The sequence below is a fragment of the Temnothorax longispinosus genome, chromosome 8 (genome assembly GCF_030848805.1).
Source record: "Temnothorax longispinosus isolate EJ_2023e chromosome 8, Tlon_JGU_v1, whole genome shotgun sequence".
NCBI classification, from domain to species: domain Eukaryota; kingdom Metazoa; phylum Arthropoda; class Insecta; order Hymenoptera; family Formicidae; genus Temnothorax; species Temnothorax longispinosus.
In genome coordinates, this window is record NC_092365.1 from 14,392,434 (window position 1) to 14,409,963 (window position 17,530).

The 17,530-nt window shown below is 40.0% G+C and overlaps 4 protein-coding genes and 1 long non-coding RNA gene across 9 annotated transcripts; 4 read left to right on the forward strand and 1 right to left on the reverse strand.

Moving 5' to 3' along the window:
- Nucleotides 1-73: 73 nt before the first annotated feature.
- Rps27 (ribosomal protein S27) lies at nucleotides 74-999 on the forward strand. The gene is made up of 2 exons (XM_071786496.1): nucleotides 74-234; nucleotides 675-999. The coding sequence occupies exon 2, from the start codon at nucleotides 676-678 to the stop codon at nucleotides 931-933; it is 258 nt and encodes an 85-aa protein (XP_071642597.1). The 5' UTR covers nucleotides 74-234; nucleotide 675; the 3' UTR covers nucleotides 934-999.
- A 584-nt stretch (nucleotides 1,000-1,583) lies between these two features.
- Ap-1-2beta (adaptor protein complex 1/2, beta subunit) lies at nucleotides 1,584-8,997 on the reverse strand. 4 transcript variants are annotated; one of them, XM_071786486.1, is made up of 12 exons: nucleotides 8,812-8,997; nucleotides 7,897-8,009; nucleotides 7,067-7,237; nucleotides 5,666-5,692; nucleotides 5,323-5,568; nucleotides 4,850-5,110; nucleotides 4,233-4,655; nucleotides 3,391-4,078; nucleotides 2,948-3,206; nucleotides 2,489-2,840; nucleotides 2,191-2,382; nucleotides 1,584-1,888 (listed from the first exon to the last, which is right to left on the reverse strand). In XM_071786486.1, the coding sequence occupies exons 2-12, from the start codon at nucleotides 8,002-8,004 to the stop codon at nucleotides 1,814-1,816; spliced, it is 2,802 nt and encodes a 933-aa protein (XP_071642587.1). In that variant the 5' UTR covers nucleotides 8,005-8,009; nucleotides 8,812-8,997; the 3' UTR covers nucleotides 1,584-1,813. The 4 variants fall into 4 exon arrangements, with proteins under 4 accessions (XP_071642587.1, XP_071642585.1, XP_071642586.1 ...); XM_071786484.1 differs by lacking the exon at nucleotides 8,812-8,997 and adding an exon at nucleotides 8,742-8,773; XM_071786485.1 differs by lacking the exon at nucleotides 8,812-8,997 and adding an exon at nucleotides 8,294-8,599.
- Nucleotides 5,029-5,440, forward strand: LOC139818070 (uncharacterized). Its single transcript, XR_011733375.1, has 2 exons — nucleotides 5,029-5,155; nucleotides 5,280-5,440. It is a non-coding gene; the product is annotated as an uncharacterized lncRNA (long non-coding RNA).
- A 364-nt stretch (nucleotides 8,998-9,361) lies between the features above and the next one.
- Nucleotides 9,362-11,985, forward strand: Snr1 (SWI/SNF related, matrix associated, actin dependent regulator of chromatin, subfamily b, member 1). The gene is made up of 6 exons (XM_071786490.1): nucleotides 9,362-9,669; nucleotides 10,004-10,471; nucleotides 10,682-10,809; nucleotides 10,878-11,190; nucleotides 11,471-11,647; nucleotides 11,734-11,985. Exons 2-6 carry the CDS (start codon nucleotides 10,020-10,022, stop codon nucleotides 11,771-11,773), a joined length of 1,110 nt encoding a protein of 369 aa, XP_071642591.1. The 5' UTR covers nucleotides 9,362-9,669; nucleotides 10,004-10,019; the 3' UTR covers nucleotides 11,774-11,985.
- A 513-nt stretch (nucleotides 11,986-12,498) lies between these two features.
- Nucleotides 12,499-16,989, forward strand: Sea (mitochondrial citrate transporter scheggia). Of its 2 annotated transcripts, none has more exons than XM_071786491.1 (4): nucleotides 12,499-13,963; nucleotides 14,695-15,129; nucleotides 15,702-15,922; nucleotides 16,057-16,989. In XM_071786491.1, exons 1-4 carry the CDS (start codon nucleotides 13,810-13,812, stop codon nucleotides 16,237-16,239), a joined length of 993 nt encoding a protein of 330 aa, XP_071642592.1. In that variant the 5' UTR covers nucleotides 12,499-13,809; the 3' UTR covers nucleotides 16,240-16,989. The 2 variants fall into 2 exon arrangements, with proteins under 2 accessions (XP_071642592.1, XP_071642593.1); XM_071786492.1 differs by lacking the exon at nucleotides 12,499-13,963 and adding an exon at nucleotides 14,512-14,627.
- Nucleotides 16,990-17,530: the final 541 nt, after the last annotated feature.

Consider the following 17,530-nt stretch of genomic DNA (forward strand, 5'->3'; position numbering starts at 1 on the left):
CCACAGCCACTCACAGCCCCTCGGTGCCTGGAGTTTTTTCACCGGACCAGCCAATCGGATATTTTCAACGATCCGCGCGCCGAAGGACAGTTGGCGACGCTGCCGAGGTGCCTGGGGTTTTAAGTGTTTCGCCTTACGTCGAACAATGTTCCTTTCCAGTGCGTAACGTTGTCCTGTAAACACGTGGTTACGACTGTAATTATCGGATTTAAGGCGAAATACTCTGCGAATCACGTAAGTATCCGCGCCGTTTCGTTCGCCGTCGTGCGAATTCCGCTTGGCCGCGACCCGCCGGCCTCGCCCGGCCCGGGAATCGAGTTATTCGCGCCCGCATATCGTATGCGGCATGCCGTCCGCGCTTCCTACCCCTTTGCGGTATCGCCCATTACACAGTAGGCAAATTTTGTACGGTATCTACTTGTTAATTTAACGTTAAGGACTATCGCATCCGTGTCGGTGAAACGTTCGACGAGCCGAGCTCGCGTTATTCGCGATCTTCGAGCTCTTGCGCGATCCCACTGTCACTGGTTACCCCACAAGATTGCACAATGTTGTGTATACATCTTGTATACTAATGGAAGAAATTGCACTTGTTTTATTGTTATTTTGACACGAGATATTTGTGAATCTGTTCCGAGCACGAGTTTTTTTGACAACCGGATCTGTTCTTGCAGAATGCCGCTGGCCAGAGATTTTCTCCATCCGAGTCCCATCGAGGAGAAGAGAAAACACAAGCTGAAGAGGCTCGTACAGAAGCCCAACAGTTATTTTATGGACGTCAAATGCCCGGGGTGCTACGCCATCAAAACAATCTTCTCACACGCCCAGAGGCCGGTAGAATGTGACGGCTGCCGTACGATACTTTGCACGCCGACAGGCGGGAAAGCACGATTAACTGAGGGATGCTCTTTTAGAAGAAAGGTCCAGTGTTAATTTTATGCGATAATGTATTCGATGCTTCTCTTTATATTCGATAAATAAACACAATCACATTACGTACTATAGCGTTATTTCACTGTGAGATACAACCTACCTGTGTAACGTACAGGATACGTTGCAGTAAATGTGGTCAATCTGCAGACATTTTTTTAGGAACTTAAAAAATGATCCTTTATTATCGCAAGTTGATTTACTGCTATTTAATATTGATAATTAAATTATTTTGAATAATAGTTATTTGAAATAGATGTAAAATCATTGATTCGTGTAAATATTCCCGAGTTTAAATTGGATTTCTCTTAAGACACAAATCCAATTATATGTTTTAGAACATATATCCAGTTATAAGATTTTAAAATATTTTATAACTGGATTTCATATATTTTTAAAATATAACGAATAAAAATATATTTTGAACCAAATTTTATGTATATGTACACAATTGAACCAATTTAATGTTCTATAAAGTTTTTGCTGCGAACGTTTTAGCAAACTCGATAAAGACTATAATTAATTTTTATATTGATTTTTCCCGACTGTATGTTACGTCCTGCAGCCATGAAAATGTACCTAAGACATGTATGTAAAATATATATCTCTGACATACAAAATGTGAAAAAGGCGTATAAATAAGGATATAGACGTGATCATAAATCTTTATTTCCATACACGCCTGTGATCGTTTTTATAATAAATTCGACAATCTGTAACAGAGATTCCTGTGTAGTACTGTGTTTCAAGATACTCTCGAGTCTCATGCGGATGTACATAGATAGCTTCTATAAATAAGCTGTTGCGCATGTTCGCGTATTTATGTCTTTTTTTTTAATTCGCATCTTATAGCAATATCCTAATTGACGGGAAAGGAGAAAACTTAAGAATGTAAAATCGCATTGTACGATTGAAATACTCCTGGGGCGACTTCTACGGATCGAGATTTCAGGGACAACTGCAACGAGAAAAGAAGAGACCAATTACGAAAAACGCGAAATTAACGATAAAATAAAATTTGAGATAAATGTATATAAGAAGTATAAAATATCCCATATAACATCCTTTTATGCAATTATTCTTCATAACTAGTGGCTGTTAGAAAAGGATGTATTCTAATTCAAGATAAAATATATATTATTGATCTATCAATTGATCTAAGATTGACTTAGAACTAAATACATTTCTTCTAAATAACCATTAGTTTCAGAAACAATCGCGTTGGAAAGATTTAAACGTAATGCTCTGTGTTAAACGTACCGTGACGTCGGGATTGCCTGGCTGAATTTTCAGCTCATTCAATACCCAGACATTGTTCGTCAACTTGAGAGACTGATAAAGCATATCCTGTCCTTCCACATTCCTCTTGGCGATCGTGAAGACATTATTCTGTTGCATCTTTTGCACCACTTGATCCGCGGTCAACATTACTCCGTTTAGCGTATACTGTACCTGCAAATGTGAGATATGTCTCTTGAAGATTTTTCTCCCCTCTATTAATGAGTCCCACAATAATCCTTTTTTTTTATAAATATAGAAAAAAGTGGACGAGTGATACCTCATTCTGTGCAGGTATGTCTTTCCAGGTGGAAAGAAACACCCTCTTGTCCAATTGTCCGTCTTCCACGAAGTATACATTCATAGGCACGATACACGCGAAATAGAAAACGTCGATGTTGTTTTTGATAGCAACCTGCAGATTGCTCAAGGGCTCCATGCGTTGCACCGCACCGGTAGTGGACAGTATAATATTCGTTTCTATACTCGATCCGGGACTCAGGGGAGCCGCCACTTGTAACGGGGCCGCTGGCGTCAAACCGAAGCTATTCTTGTTGAGCTGTATCGCGAATCCTCCCATAGGTTGCATCGCCTTGTTCGTGAAGGTCATGTCCATGCTAATTTGCCCATTCCTATGACACATTTTGCGCGGTATAATTATTTGCAATCAAAGAGTTGTATATCGCAAGACCTCTATATTCATTAATGTGTATCATATATATCGCTCTGTATTAATTACTTTCTCGAGAATGTGCCCCAGATATCAAAGCCTTTGCCCTTTTCGGCTGGTAACCAATTAACTTTGGGAGGTATGTAAGGCGTGGGACCTTGGTTGAAGCCGAATATGTCGCCGAGGAGACCCGTGGTGCTCTGAGAAACGGCTGGTTGCGCGTTCGTGCTATCGTTGTTCAGGATTCCGTCGAGACCACCGCCTAAAAGATCCAATCCTATTCCCGTGGACGCTGGTGCAGGCGCTGGTGTGACCAACGCCGGGCCACCTGGAATAAAATAAGTGAACAAGTATAATTTTTTATCTGCGAAAAATATCATATAGAAAAATAAGGAATAACGGCATGCTCGCAATTTTTGCAAAAACTGAAACATTCACATATTATACTTTAATATTATTGTACATTTTAATTTTCTAATTTTAATTCTACTTTTAATTTAGGATTTGCTCACCAATATCCATGCTAAGAAGGTCGCCGATTAGGGAGTCCTGAGCGGGTATGACCTGCGCATGGGGTTGTTGTGCAGTTGTGCGGGTGGAGTCCTCGTTTGAGTTACTTCTAGCGGGTAACGACTTTCTAGCACCAGCCGCTCTGCCTTCTACGAATGCCGTGGGTGGTTTGTGATACACGGACGCCAAGCTCGAGATATGGCAAATCAATTCGTCTAACAAGGTCGGTTCCAGCAGATCCGTCTCCTCCGAGATTAGAGGCTTTTCCGCGAGCACGACCTCCTTAGCCGCTGCCGGATCGGTGCTGAGCAGCCGCCAGTAGATGAAACCGCGGTCTCGCAGATCAGGATTGTCGGAATCCTGCGTGGCCAGGCTGAGCACCTGCTGAACCAACTCTTGCGTATCCGTGGGCCTCTTGAGGAACAGTTTGACAATCGCGGTGAGCAACTGCAGCTGCACCTGCGTGTTCTCGTCGTGGAATCCCTCCAAGAAGCTCTCAAGCAACTCGTCAGCGTTGTCGATACGCTCCGCGTATTCTCCGATGATCCATATCATGGAGGCACGCGCCTCAGGCTCATCGAGCGTGTCAAGATTTTCGCACAGAGTCGAAATTATGCTTTCGTATTTATTAGGATACTTGCGGAAGATATCTTTTATTACTACAATCGCTTCTTGGACAACGTAATTCACCTGAGGAAAATTAGAGGTATCGATTAATCAATAATCAATTAATTTTGAAATATTAAATTTTGATAGAATATTTGAAATATTAAATTATGTTAAAGATATACCCTAAAATTTGCTATTCTATTTTAGGTCTCGTAATATCTTTTAATTTAATTACTTTCGTTTGTATCAGGTCCAGTAATGTGGAGACGCAACGCTCCGCAGATGGCTCGACTTTTATGGCGCAGCGACCTATGGCTCTCACAGCTTTCCTAACGAAATCCACGTCGACTTCGGTGGCGTACTCCTTCAGCTCCGACAGGACTTGCGCGATGTTGGCCTGTGACGCTAAACGAATCATAATGTCCAGCTTCTCCAATTTTACGTAAATGGGATCGTTGTACTTGACGAAGAATACTTTCATCTCGTGTTTCAGAATATCTGGTCGCTTTTGCACAATGAGATTGATATTTCTCAATGCGACGTACTGAACTTCCGGTTCGGAGCTTAATAACGTGACGAGAGGAGGCGCCAATTTCTTCGTAAGTGTAGCAACAAAATCCGACTCGGACTGCAGCATCTCCATCAATTTCATTAATACCTAAAATGTCAATGTACATCCGATTAATATAAAATTATCTTTCTGTTAGCGAAGACTTGAAGATAAATTTAAATAAGAGAAGAGAGAGAAATTGATGAGCCCGCATAGAAGTTACATAGTAGAACATTTGATAAATTGTATAAGATAGGGCTAATCGCATTCTTCTTCTGAACCCGTTATTTATCTGCATTTACTTTGACAGCAGAAAGCACGACTGCAGCGTTAGCGTGCGCCAGACGCGGAGTGATCCGTTCGCAAATGCTTTGTGCCTCGCGATCGTCTCTGGGCGGATAATTCGCCAGTGAATCCAGGATGAAAACTTGGCCCCATTCCGTACACTCGTTGAGCGCCGTAAGCAGCTTGTTTATGGTCTGCGAGTTCATTTCAACCAACGGTTGACCGCTCGGACTGGCCTCGTTGATCTCGGACAGAGCAGCTACCGCATTTGCGACAACCTAATAACACACGGCATGTATTATCTGCAGTGTTGTTATCTTCAGGTAAATTAAAATCTTTTTCGTTTAATAAAAATTTCCTTTGTTCTGTTACCGCTTCTAACAATATTTTATCAAATATCTGTATAAATAAGTATAAGATCTTAAAACGTTTGTTATATTATTTCAGTTACATCAAGCTCTGTGACATAAGAGAGGATAGCTTTACGTACCATTGGATTGCTGTCGGACAGAAGATCCTTCAACTGATCCAGGAATCCCTGGTCCTCGACCAAGGCTGCATTAATGTCATAAAGTTTGGCGACGCACACGGCTGCGGTCTTGCGTACATACGGGTCCTCGTCCTTCAGGCACTTGCGCAGCGGCTCGCACAGATACTCGGTTATCTTGTCGACACGTATGCAGCCCATCGTGCGAACTGCTAGCGCGCGTATCAGCGGATTCGGGTCTTCGCAGTCCTGCGCAAAAATCGGGCAAGCCAGGGATTCAAGTCTAGTCACAGTAGTGGCTATCTATCTCAACCCACTTTAACAAAGTAGAAAGTAGCATTGGTACCTTTGTCATCGGAGATGTCGCTAGCTCCTTTTGCGTGTCAGAACGAAAAAGGTCAAATTGGTCACCGTCACCATTTTTCATTAAGTGTTAAATACTATACTTATCAGCCATTTAAAGTAGTGTGTAATCGAGAACTGGTCATTTTTTAAAGAGCACGAGGTATTATTCTTCGTTAGTTCTTTCTCTCTTTCTTTACAATCGTAGCGGCATAACTTTGCGAATAGAAAATTAAGAATTGTGTTACACCAATATTAGCGCCATGCAAATAGAGATAAACGGTATATCATCTAACATATATTATATATATATATGTATATATATACATATAAAGAAAAGTATATATTTACAAATATTTATGTTAATCGCATTATTAAGATATTATTTTTAACACGAATTACATTCATTAGATACACTAAAATTTTGAGTATGATACAAATTGCGTGCAATTAGTAAATATTATCTTTATACAAGTATCGATTGGTGATGCAGTCATATGTATAAATTAAACATTTAAATAATCACAATTTTCATGCTGCTGCACATTAGAAATTTACGAGTAAAAGATTAATGTTCGAATCTATCATTCCTCGATTCAAAACTCGTATCACAACTGCAATATAAGAATTAATTTAATATATTTATATTATAAAAAAACAGCATCAGTGAAGAATGTACATTTTTGTTTCAAGCGTTTTGTTTCGCATGTATAGATAAAAAATTGCGTGATCTCTCAAAATAACATGCTTAATTCCGGAAGAAACAAGATGTATATGTCAGTGCATTAGCGTGAAAAGAATAACGAGATTTTAAATCACTATTAATTCATCAGTCATTTGGTAAATTAATCATGTATTATGGATGTACATATTAATATAATAGTCTGCCTAACGGAGTACATTCTGGAATTTGGTCCCATAACATGACATCATGAAAAAGTGGGGAAAAAGATTTATCGCGTATTACGTTATTCATCGTCCAGAAAGTAATTTATTAGTCTTTTTGTTATTAAAATTAAGTATTGGAACAACCAAAATCCAGACTCGTGCCCTTTGAAAAACAAACAATTCGATCGTAATGAACGAAAAAGTTACATTCCGTCCCATAACGCAGACAGCTCTGTGCAAGCTGTAATTTGCAAAGCACAGTCTGTATACAGTGCGAGGCACGCTGTAAAATGTAACGCAACGAGGATGATATCCGTTAAAGAAGATTATATTTACAATTCCAACGGCCGTCATTGGGAATACATAACGGCGAACAATTCTCTAGTTTGCCTCTCGTTAGAGACAGACTCTGAACATCATCCAAGTGTTATTAAGAAATATGTAAGAGGGTAAAGGTGCGTTATATATAGTAAAATCGTGATGGCGAATTGAATGACGAGTTTCTAAGCTACGTTACCTTGACGAACGTGTTGACCGCCATGATGGCCATGTCCGGTTGGCTCTTGGCGTAGTTCATCAGGTACAGGTACACCAGCTTTTTCAGTTCCAGATTGTCGGTCTGCATGCAGTTCACCACATCGGGAAACAACGCAGACACGTCTTTCCCTACTGTCATGGAAGCAATCACCTGGACAGACAGTCAACAATACACCTGCGTTATTACAATGCAACTATAACGTTCTTAACGGGTACAGATCTATCATTTTCATTTATTAAAATCAATCTTGTTCTTGATATCATTTTCTAAGAGGAGGCATTTAACGTCTGTGTAATTGCTATCATACATTACTACATTATATATTTATTATTCACACATACTTTTGGTTCCATACGTGATACACTTTACTAAAAGAAGCACAGTGACACAATCAGAGACAAGTACGTTTTGCTAGACTACATGCATCAGCATTACTTTCTTAATTCTTGTTTTTTAATTAAGATACATCGAATATGCTTCTCATCATCTACCATATACATGACATGTTCTCAATATATTAATAAATTCAAGGATAATCAGGGGATTATTAAAACCTAAAAGAGTATTATACATACAAGAAGTATTCTTGTAGAAAGAAATTATTGAAATTATAAGATTCAAGTCTCCTTGCGTCTTAGATTTTGCAACTTACCTGAATAATATCCAAATTACCTTCTGTTTCAAGTATTCTGCATGAAAATGCTTACTATTCGCATCATATTAAAGTATTACTAGCAAGGCCAAAGTTATCACTCGTCTAAAAGCTAGAAATACTAAAAGGTATACAATAACGGATCCTTTTTATTTACCTTCTTCACAGCTTCCTTCTTCTTCTCTTTCTTCTCATTGTTCAGCTCCGACTTGAGCTCAAATATCTCTCCCTTCTTCGTGGTGGTAAAATACTTTGAATCCGTCATCTTGTCTACGGTAGCGCATGTAACAAAACGTAAGTAAGTCAAAGTAAATTTACAATCACTACACATACACAAAGAAATATGAAATCTCTAATGTCACTTATATGAATATGTATAGAACTATCACTACTCTTATCCACTTTCCATCAATTTAACTATCTTCTTCCCAAAAATAATCGGAGTAATCATCTGATCTCTAATCACATAACAATACCTTATGTTAGCTTCTTAATAATAAAACGAATAATCGTTAATGTTATACAAATATCGTTGTATATAAAACTGAATTTACCTCAACACGTAACTACAATCTAATTACATCAAACTGATATTAAGGTCGAAGTTGTGAACTGTGGCGTAATGGAAGTTGGAAGTTCCAAAATTTTCGACAGCCGAGAAACTCGCGGAGGAGCGGCAACAGACTTTCGGACACTGGAGAGAGAAAGAGGGAGAGAGAGAGAGAGAGAGGCACGTCTGCAGCGAAATTAAATAAGATTTCGCTATATAGCGAACTCGGGATTGGATCAATGTCCAGAATCTATAGTGCCGTAGCGCTAACTCCCCCGCCGAGCGAATTCGAGCTGTCATTTAAACACGGAGCTTGGCCGAGGCTGGGACCCTGGGGAGACGCCTCGTCGATAGATAATCTCGCGCGGGGCGCGAGGCGAGATAAGCGACGGCATGGCGGTCTCGCGGGACAATTAAAGAGCGGAGTAAAAAAGCGTTTGCAAACACATTACGTAGAATCTCGAACGGTTGCATCTGGAGCGTGGCCGCCGCAACTGCTCGCGCCGTGCCTCATTAAATTACCTGTCTATTTAACAGCGACCGACGGCGGCGGCGGCGGCGACGGCGGTGGCGGGGAGGAGGGGCGAGTAGGGTCGAACGATTTTATCCGCGAAGCGAGGACGGGAGAGACGTCGTCCGCCCCCCGGGGAACCTTGGGGCCTCTGTTGTGCGTGCGTGACGTGTGATGCACCGGGGCACCTTGTGACACTTCGCTGCCGCTGACACGGCTATCGGGCCACGCAGGCCTCGCGCACATGTAGGGGATAGGTGACGGGCCTCTCCGTACTCCGTACTCCGTTTTCCAGTTATCGATAAGCGGCTCGCCCCCGATTGGCCCCCGTGGAATGCGCGTGTGCGCTCGGCGTTAGGTCCGTTATTTCTAAATCCCTACGAATCTCTCGCTCGCTTTCTCTCTTTTTTTCTGTCAATGCATTTTCTGTATACTTTTTTTTCTTTTTTATTTTTTCTCCTCAATATTTTTCCTTTTTAAAATTCATTTTACTTCATTTCAAGCGGAAAAACCTCAAGAAGAATAGACCGTACGTGATGTTCGAACTTGATTGGCGCGCGCACGTCGCTATGGCTTCCTCGATCACTTGCGAGTTCGCCTTTAGGCTCGTTCAACGAATCGCAACAGATGATTCGGCACCGGATTCCCCTCTCCCGGCATTCGTTGATCTACGATAAGAAAAATAAAATTAAACTTGATATCCGCCAGCGGAGCGGATGCCGTGCGTCTAGTCTGTTTTCAGGGAAACTGAGGGAAACGTAAACAAACGTAGGAGGAGAGGAGAGGAGAGTTTACGAGAGCTTGTAAACGCGAGTGGATGAATTATCCCTGTTGCCAGGTGCGATAAAGAGAGTCCGAGATCCCCGGGAGTAAGTATATTTACTACAAAAACGCTCGCGGCGTTTTCGACGCTGTCCATTTTATACCGCTTGCAATAAATATTTAATCGTTGCGCTAATTTTTATAAATTCGCCGCGTCGCGAACGTTCAAATTAAGAGGAAAATAGAACCTGGATAAACCTGCTGAATAATATTAGCCTCCGGTGAGAGCTTCGTTGTGTGTTTCGTAAAGCTAGCGATTAACCTTGTATCAAATGTATTTTTGTATTCTCTGATCTGTCTACATAATAGTGTCCCAAATGTACGTTAATCATCTCACATTCTTGTTGATACTCGTGTTGACCTGTGTTTTACTGATTGCAGCAAAAGTTCCTCTAAAATGGCGTTACGCACCTATGGAGACAAGCCCATAAGTTTCCAAGTGGAGGAAAATGGGGAGTACTACTGCATCGGGTCGGAGGTCGGCAATTACCTGCGCCTCTTTCGCGGGTCTCTGTACAAGAGATACCCCGGCATGTTCAGGAGATCCATAACCAATGACGAACGCAAGAAATTAGTGGAGCTCGGGCTGAGTCAGCACGTTCTCGCGTCTAGTGTTTCGCTGTTGAGAGCCAGCGAGGTGGAAGATATCATCGAGGGCAATGACGACAAGTACAAAGCCGTGTCTGTGCACTCGACCGAACCACCGGCACCTAGAGAGGGTAAATCCAAGAAGTCGATGGCGTGGGTACCCAGTCTACCAAACAGTTCGCATCTGGATGCGGTTCCTCAAGCTACGCCAATAAATCGCAACAGAGTGCACAATAAAAAAGTTAGGACGTTTCCATTATGGTAAGCAAGAAAGTACTACCAAGTTCTATGTACATTCTATTGTGTAGGTCTGTTTTCTATTGCTAAACTGGCTGCACTAGTTCAGAGTTTATCTTTTTCCTTCCCACGTGGAATAAGAAAGCTAAACTCTGAAATAGTGTAACCAGTTTAGCAATAGAAAACAGACCCCCATATAATGAAAATATAACTCTTATTTTATTTCCAATATAGTTTCGACGATACAGATCCATCAGCAAACTTGGAGAATGCGGCGCAACAGGAAATGCTGGTCCCAATACGTTTAGATATGGAAATCGAAGGCCAGAAATTAAGGGACACTTTTACTTGGAATAAAAATGGTATGTATTCTTGTATCCTTGGATGATAATTTTTACAAATTGTAACGGTATATCTGTTTGTTTCACAGAAAGTCTCATAACACCCGAACAATTTGCCGAGGTGCTCTGCGACGATTTAGACTTAAATCCATTAACCTTTGTTCCTGCAATCGCGCAGGCGATAAGGCAGCAAATAGAAGCGTTCCCTCAGGAAACAATTCTGGAAGACCAATGCGATCAGAGAGTTATAATTAAATTAAATATACACGTGGGCAATACCTCTCTAGTAGATCAGGTAGAATGGGATATGTCTGAAAAGGAGAATAATCCAGAGAAGTTTGCGATGAAGCTTTGCGCGGAGCTTGGCCTTGGTGGAGAATTTGTCACCGCTATCGCTTACAGGTGAAACAACGAATCTTTACGTACTCTGACCACGTAATTGTGCCACCGTTTTGTGTAAAATGATAGTTTTATTACCGAAATTATTAGAAAAAGATTTTTCGCAAAAATTAGCAAAGTTAAAAGTAATTTTGAATACAAGCAAATTGTGAGCATATAATAATAAATTGTATACTAACTTTATTATCAATTGTATACTAACTTTATTATCAAAACTAAAATTTATTATATACCCAGTTGATATTGATTGTTACTCAAGTAATACCATTATATTTATTTGCAGTGTACGCGGGCAATTGTCGTGGCATCAAAGAACGTACGCATTTTCTGAGGCACCTCTACCAACCGTAGAAGTTCCCTTTAGACCTCCGTCAGAGGCCGATCAGTGGGCACCATTCTTAGAAACCTTGACAGATGCAGAGATGGAAAAGAAGATACGCGATCAAGATCGAAATACTCGGTAAGAAGTGAATTTGGCAGCGGTATACGTAAACTTTATTGTAATAAATGCGCTTGATTGATCATTCGTTTTCTTCTTTCTTTCAGACGTATGCGACGTTTAGCAAACACGACGCCTGGCTGGTAGAAAAAGTACATCTCGAAAGAAAACTCCATACCATCTACACTTTTCAACCAGTACCATCCTAATTTTTAGTATGCCCTGATATTTGTAAGATTTATAAGTAACGATATAATTTTTATTAAGATACCATCGTAGAGTACGAAATATGCGGAAGTAACTATTTGTAAAAATAACGGATACATGGTTGCATTTATTAAAAAAAAAAAAAAAAAGAATGTAACTACATAATCAGTCATCATTGTTTATGAAATGTTCTTATATACAAGATATTCCAGATCTAAAGAGTCATTTTTCAATTTAGAGTCTACTTTTTCTTTCCATTGTTATATATTTAAAAAATCTTTCTAATTTATTTTATTATACGTGACAGTCAATTTGTATCATTGTGTGATGAATAACTGGTGTCTTTTTATATCGTACGATGCATGGTACGGTCTACAACGCAGTTATTGATGCGTACATATCGCGTAACACTTCAATCGGGGTTTGATAACAGCTGACTGTGGAACGCAATCTTATGTAATAGTAAAAAAAATACAATTCGTTTCATATGTGAAAATTATATATTATATGAAATATATCTTGAATATTTTATTTGAAATATGTCATATATATTATACAAAATTTATTACAGTGCTGCAATTATCTGTTTTAGTCGGCTGCAATCGTACGACGAGATAACAGATCACGTGATTGTATGTCATTTATGATAAACGATCGTCGCAAAGCACGTGTTCGGCAATTACCTAACATTTCGGCATCTCATTAATCATGCGGGTCAACATCTCCGTTGTACCAACATTATACCGTCTGAATGGATTAAATGGAGAAAACTTGAGTGAAAGAAAAGACTGTCACACCTCTCGAGATTTATGAGCGACCTTCGACGAATGAATCGGAATGTAGATTAGTTGTTCTACTTTAACTTCGCTACAATATCTTTTTACCGCTCGTGTAATACGATGCTCTACGTTCTGAAGAATGAATTTGGAAGGAGGTAATCGATTTTTTCCGTGACGAAGCACTCCTGTATTTAGCCCTGGACTATGGACTGACCGATAGGACCGCGACAGATTCGACTGGTGCCCTCGCCAAGACATTTTCTGCGGCCCAATCTCAATTTTCACTTGTTTTTTTTATTTTTAAAATATAATTTAACACGTCCACACATGACTTTTTTTTCTACACACATATTTGTACACATAAACTCAATTGCAGAACAAGTTTTAGCAATTGTTTTGAACGCTGATGGTTCTGACAATAGCTATCGACGAACGATCTCTTTTTCTATATTCTCAAGTCCTTGTTACAGTCCTGCGATGATCTACATATGTACATCTGATTTTTATTTAAAGAATATTCCAAGTCGCCACGATTCCTCGCAAGCTTGAAACTTTTACTTGGAATATTTTTTAGATCCAAACTTTCGGAGATAATTATTGATTTTTTGAAAGATATATATGTATAATATATGATATTGCGAAATATTCCAATACATTCAACCCTTAGTAAACGCTCGTGGAAAATCCGTAAAGACGTACTGGTGAACACATATATCTGAGGTCTGTTACCCTCTATATTTTTCCGAGTTTTCTTTTTAAAGCATAAATATTTATGCTTCATAATCATAAATATTTACTTTATTTTTTATTTTAAGCGCAGAGAGAAAGAAAAAGAGAAAGCGGATAAAAGAGAGAAAGAAGAGAGTGCGAGCAAGCGCAATTAATTCAACAGATCCCTTCAGTCACCGGTGATCATCCTGCATGTGTGTGTGCGCGGATCATGATACATCCGTGCGTAACGAGGCAGGGCAAGGCAAGGCAAGGAAAGGTGAAGCAACCGCGTCAAATGAGGCGACGTCGTTACGCCGATCGCGGAAGGGGGAAAATATGGGGGAAACCGGTGCGTTACGCGCTCATCGGGACGCACGCATGAGTGTCAATCCGCTGGTGTCAGTCCAGCCTCGGCGGTAGTCCAGCGGCGGCAACGCGTGGAGCACGAGTTTACGAGTCAGTTTACGAGTCTTGGTGCGCCCGAGCATGGATCTGACGAGGCAGCAACAGCAGCGGCGATCGCTGGCGAGCGCGTGCCACGGCCCGTTGCCGTTTCCACGCAGGCCGTGGATGAGCGAGACCGGCGTCGCCGCCGCCGCCGCCGCCTCCGGCAACCTGGGCCTCAAAGGGGTCATAGCCGGTACGTTTACTCCTTCTCGTTCCGTCCTCGTCTCTCTTTCTCTCCCCCGAGGAGGGAACGGGAGAGCGTACTCTCTCTCTCTCGCTCTTGCTCGCGCGATTGCCCGTGACCCGCCGACCTTTGACACCTGTCTGGGTGCCCCACGTCACGCGGAAACGTGCACGAGAGCCTCCTTTTTTTTCTTTTTTTTTCTTTGGAGTCAGTGCACTCTGGCAAATCGTACGATAACACGCGGGATCGCGCGATCGCGATCTCACGCGATTGCATGCGTATTTATGTGGATACGTATCCTCGCAAGGTCATCGAATTTATCTGAATTTCCATATAGTAATGAAGACCTCGAATTACGGTCGCTTTACGCGACAACTCCGCGTAAAACGATTTAACGAGCTGATGACTGTGGACGCATCAAATAAAATTTAATTAAGAAAGGAGAGACACATCATTAATTTTTTTAGTTTTAGTAGTAAGATTAATTAGAGGATAAAGATGCAAAATTACGTTGCAATGTAATCGTATATTTTTATACTATTTCTTGCACATTGAAATCGTACGATCTTTTACTTGTACTTTTGAATGGCACTTCAATTCTTTGGACTACTCCGACCACTTAAAGCCCGTCTCTTCCTCAACAAGACCTCGTTAATAACTCCAATTAACGCATGCACGTATATACACGTACTATTTTCGCGTTTATAAATAAGAATTGGAAAATACAATTGCTTTTCCAGGTGGTATTACTGGAGGGATAGAAATTTGCATCACATATCCGACTGAATACGTCAAAACACAGCTACAGCTGGATGGGAAAGCTGGTGCTGGAAAAGAATATACGGGAATAGCCGACTGCGTCACCAAGACCGTCAAGACTCGCGGATTCCTCGGCTTGTACAGAGGCCTGTCCGTCCTGGTTTACGGCTCTATACCGAAGTCGGCGGTGCGATTTGGCGCTTTTGAATCGGTGAAAAACCAGTTGGTGGACGCGGACGGAAAGCTCAATCCGCAAAGGCGGCTCCTCGCCGGTCTCTGCGCCGGGGTGTGCGAGGCTATTTTCGCGGTTACCCCGATGGAAACGGTTAAAGTGAAATTCATCAACGATCAACGTTCGGCGAATCCAAGATTCAGAGGATTTTTCCATGGTGTACGCATGATTGTGAAGGAACACGGTAAGAAAGAAGATTCAAGTACCAATTTCTCAAGCTTTTATACATATGTATATATTATATATCTAAATTTTATTTCTTATTAATTTTCATATGTTTGTCAATTGAAAGTGGAACACATTTGAATTGTAATCGAGTTGTAACAGAAAGAAAAGAGAAATATTATAAAATTATATAGTAATTTAAATAAGTACAATTTAACTGTGGAATCCAGTTCAGAGACATGACTCGTTTAACTGGGTCAGATTGCAACACGAGCTTGTATAGTCGGTCGGTTTAGTATGTTATGAAATAATCTTGAATTCGTCTCCACGTTAAATGATAATCGTACAAAGATATCGTATAAAACAAGTTAAGAGAACATGTAAAATTAATACATTAAGTTATATTGGAACTTTGGTTCTCAAATTTTGCATAATGACGAATAGATAACGACATTTATATACATAAAAATATATTTGTCTTCAAATAATTTTATTTGCCAAAATTATTTTTAATGTTAATGTAACGCAGTTATATTTATAGTGTTAAACGTAATATTGACAATAGTACATGCGAGTTTTTTTTGTATGTAGGCTTTAAAGGAGTATACCAAGGAGTAGTGCCCACAATCTTGAAGCAAGGATCCAATCAAGCCATCCGTTTCTTCGTGATGGAAACTTTAAAAGACTGGTACAAAGGAGGCGACAATACTAAAAGTGTTCCTAAGATGGTCGTCGGTGCGTTTGGTGCGGTTGCTGGCGCAGCATCAGTTTTTGGAAACACGCCTATTGATGTCATAAAAACTAGGATGCAGGTACGCGTATAACGCGTTTTGCGTGTATTTAACACTTTATATTTATATTGAAAAATTGCTACTCCGTCAATTGATGAGCCACGCTCATTATAATGCCGTTAAACTTTATTGTTCTGAATTTGTTTTGCATTTAGGGATTGGAAGCTTCGAAGTACAAGAGCAGCGTGGACTGCGTGATCCAAGTGTGGAAGAAAGAGGGTCCAACGGCATTTTACAAGGGAACCATTCCGCGATTAGGCCGAGTATGTTTAGACGTTGCCATAACATTCATGATATATGATTCCTTCATGGAACTTTTTAACAAAGTATGGCCTTAGGTCTGTCGCATTTTGTACATACGTATACACGATACATTCTCTCAGATTTAGCAAATATTGGTTTTACGTTGACGTATTTTTTACAAGCGTATTTGTACAACGTATTTTTTAGAGTTTATTTATATTCTTATTTAAGATGTATGTGATGAGAGAAACGTTATTCAATGGCGATGTTTATAACAGAGATGTATGTATATCGAAAATCATAATAGGGCAAACGTGTCGCGAGTGCATCTCTTTGATCGTTTTTACAAGAAAAAGATGTGAGCTTTCATTTTGCACGGTATAATTGTGTGATATTACTACCTCCGGCTCTAGTTGCATTTATATGATGTGCGATACAAAAAAATCATATTAACTGCAGAAATGTTGTGTTTGGTTGAATGTGTGTGTCGTGAAATAATTCGTTTAGCATTATAGAATCTAACATTCTGCAACGACGTTACATTCCTGCAATCTCAGTCCAAGATACGAATATACGAGAGTGTCGTTTTTATAAACTCGTAAAGTGCGAGAAAATAGTCGGTGTGTAATAGATATATAAGCCACAACGTACATAGATGACAATACATAGATATATTTATGTACAATTGTGTACAGAAAGTTGTGTAGCACTAATTGATAGAACACAAGGAAAGCTCTTCAACGATTTTCATTTTGAATAATTTCTCGAGCCTGAGAACTACATCGATGTTGCAGAAGTAAATATAGAAGGATGATGTATGTTAATAAAAAAAATATGCAAGATAATTTTGTATTTAGTTTTCTTTAACATGCAATCTTCCGTTTAACAGAATATAAAAATAGCACTTCGAATTTTTATTTAGTAGCTTAGATTCACGGGTTTTTTTTATGCGTTTTGATATCTTTATCTCCTTCTCAATAACAGTTTTTTTTTTAGTATAAGCTGGCAGAGCTCCAGGACACTGTAAAAATAATCTGAGAGCTGCCGTCTCAGGAACGTCATGGACACAATTTTTTAAAACGCTCGTTCGGCTTTCCGTTTTTTGTTTCGACGTCTAAAAAACAATAATTGCAAATGCAAAAACGTTCGACACGTGGAGGATCAAAGGTAACATTTATGACACTGATTGATCTTCACGAACTAGTCAAAAAAATTGAATTTTTAATCATATTCATTATTCAGTATACGCATTAAAAGTCATAGTTCTTAATCATCAACGTCGATATAACTTTCCCTCTCGTCGCATGATAAAGATCTCCCGTCATTTACATTTTTACATATGCATATACAGGGTATCCCGCATCATAACGGTATCTCGGATTAACG

Excerpts from the sequence above, each read along its gene's own strand:
- Rps27 (XM_071786496.1), top strand. The coding sequence starts at position 676 with ATGCCGCTGGCCAGAGATTTTCTCCATCCGAGTCCCATCGAGGAGAAG.
- Ap-1-2beta (XM_071786484.1), bottom strand. The coding sequence starts at position 8,763 with ATGCAACCGTTCGAGATTCTAC. Across the intron at positions 5,111-5,322 it reads TGTCCGACAGCAATCCAATG|GTTGTCGCAAATGCGGTAGC; the intron begins GTACGTAAAGCT and ends GTGTGTTATTAG. Across the intron at positions 2,383-2,488 it reads ACATACCTGCACAGAATGAG|GTACAGTATACGCTAAACGG; the intron begins GTATCACTCGTC and ends TCACATTTGCAG.
- Sea (XM_071786491.1), top strand. The coding sequence starts at position 13,810 with ATGGATCTGACGAGGCAGCAACAGCAGCGGCGATCGCTGGCGAGCGCG. Across the intron at positions 13,964-14,694 it reads CCTCAAAGGGGTCATAGCCG|GTGGTATTACTGGAGGGATA; the intron begins GTACGTTTACTC and ends TTGCTTTTCCAG. Across the intron at positions 15,130-15,701 it reads CATGATTGTGAAGGAACACG|GCTTTAAAGGAGTATACCAA; the intron begins GTAAGAAAGAAG and ends TTTTGTATGTAG.
- Snr1 (XM_071786490.1), top strand. The coding sequence starts at position 10,020 with ATGGCGTTACGCACCTATGGAGACAAGCCCATAAGTTTCCAAGTGGAG. Across the intron at positions 10,810-10,877 it reads TTTTACTTGGAATAAAAATG|AAAGTCTCATAACACCCGAA; the intron begins GTATGTATTCTT and ends TTTGTTTCACAG. Across the intron at positions 11,191-11,470 it reads GTCACCGCTATCGCTTACAG|TGTACGCGGGCAATTGTCGT; the intron begins GTGAAACAACGA and ends ATTTATTTGCAG.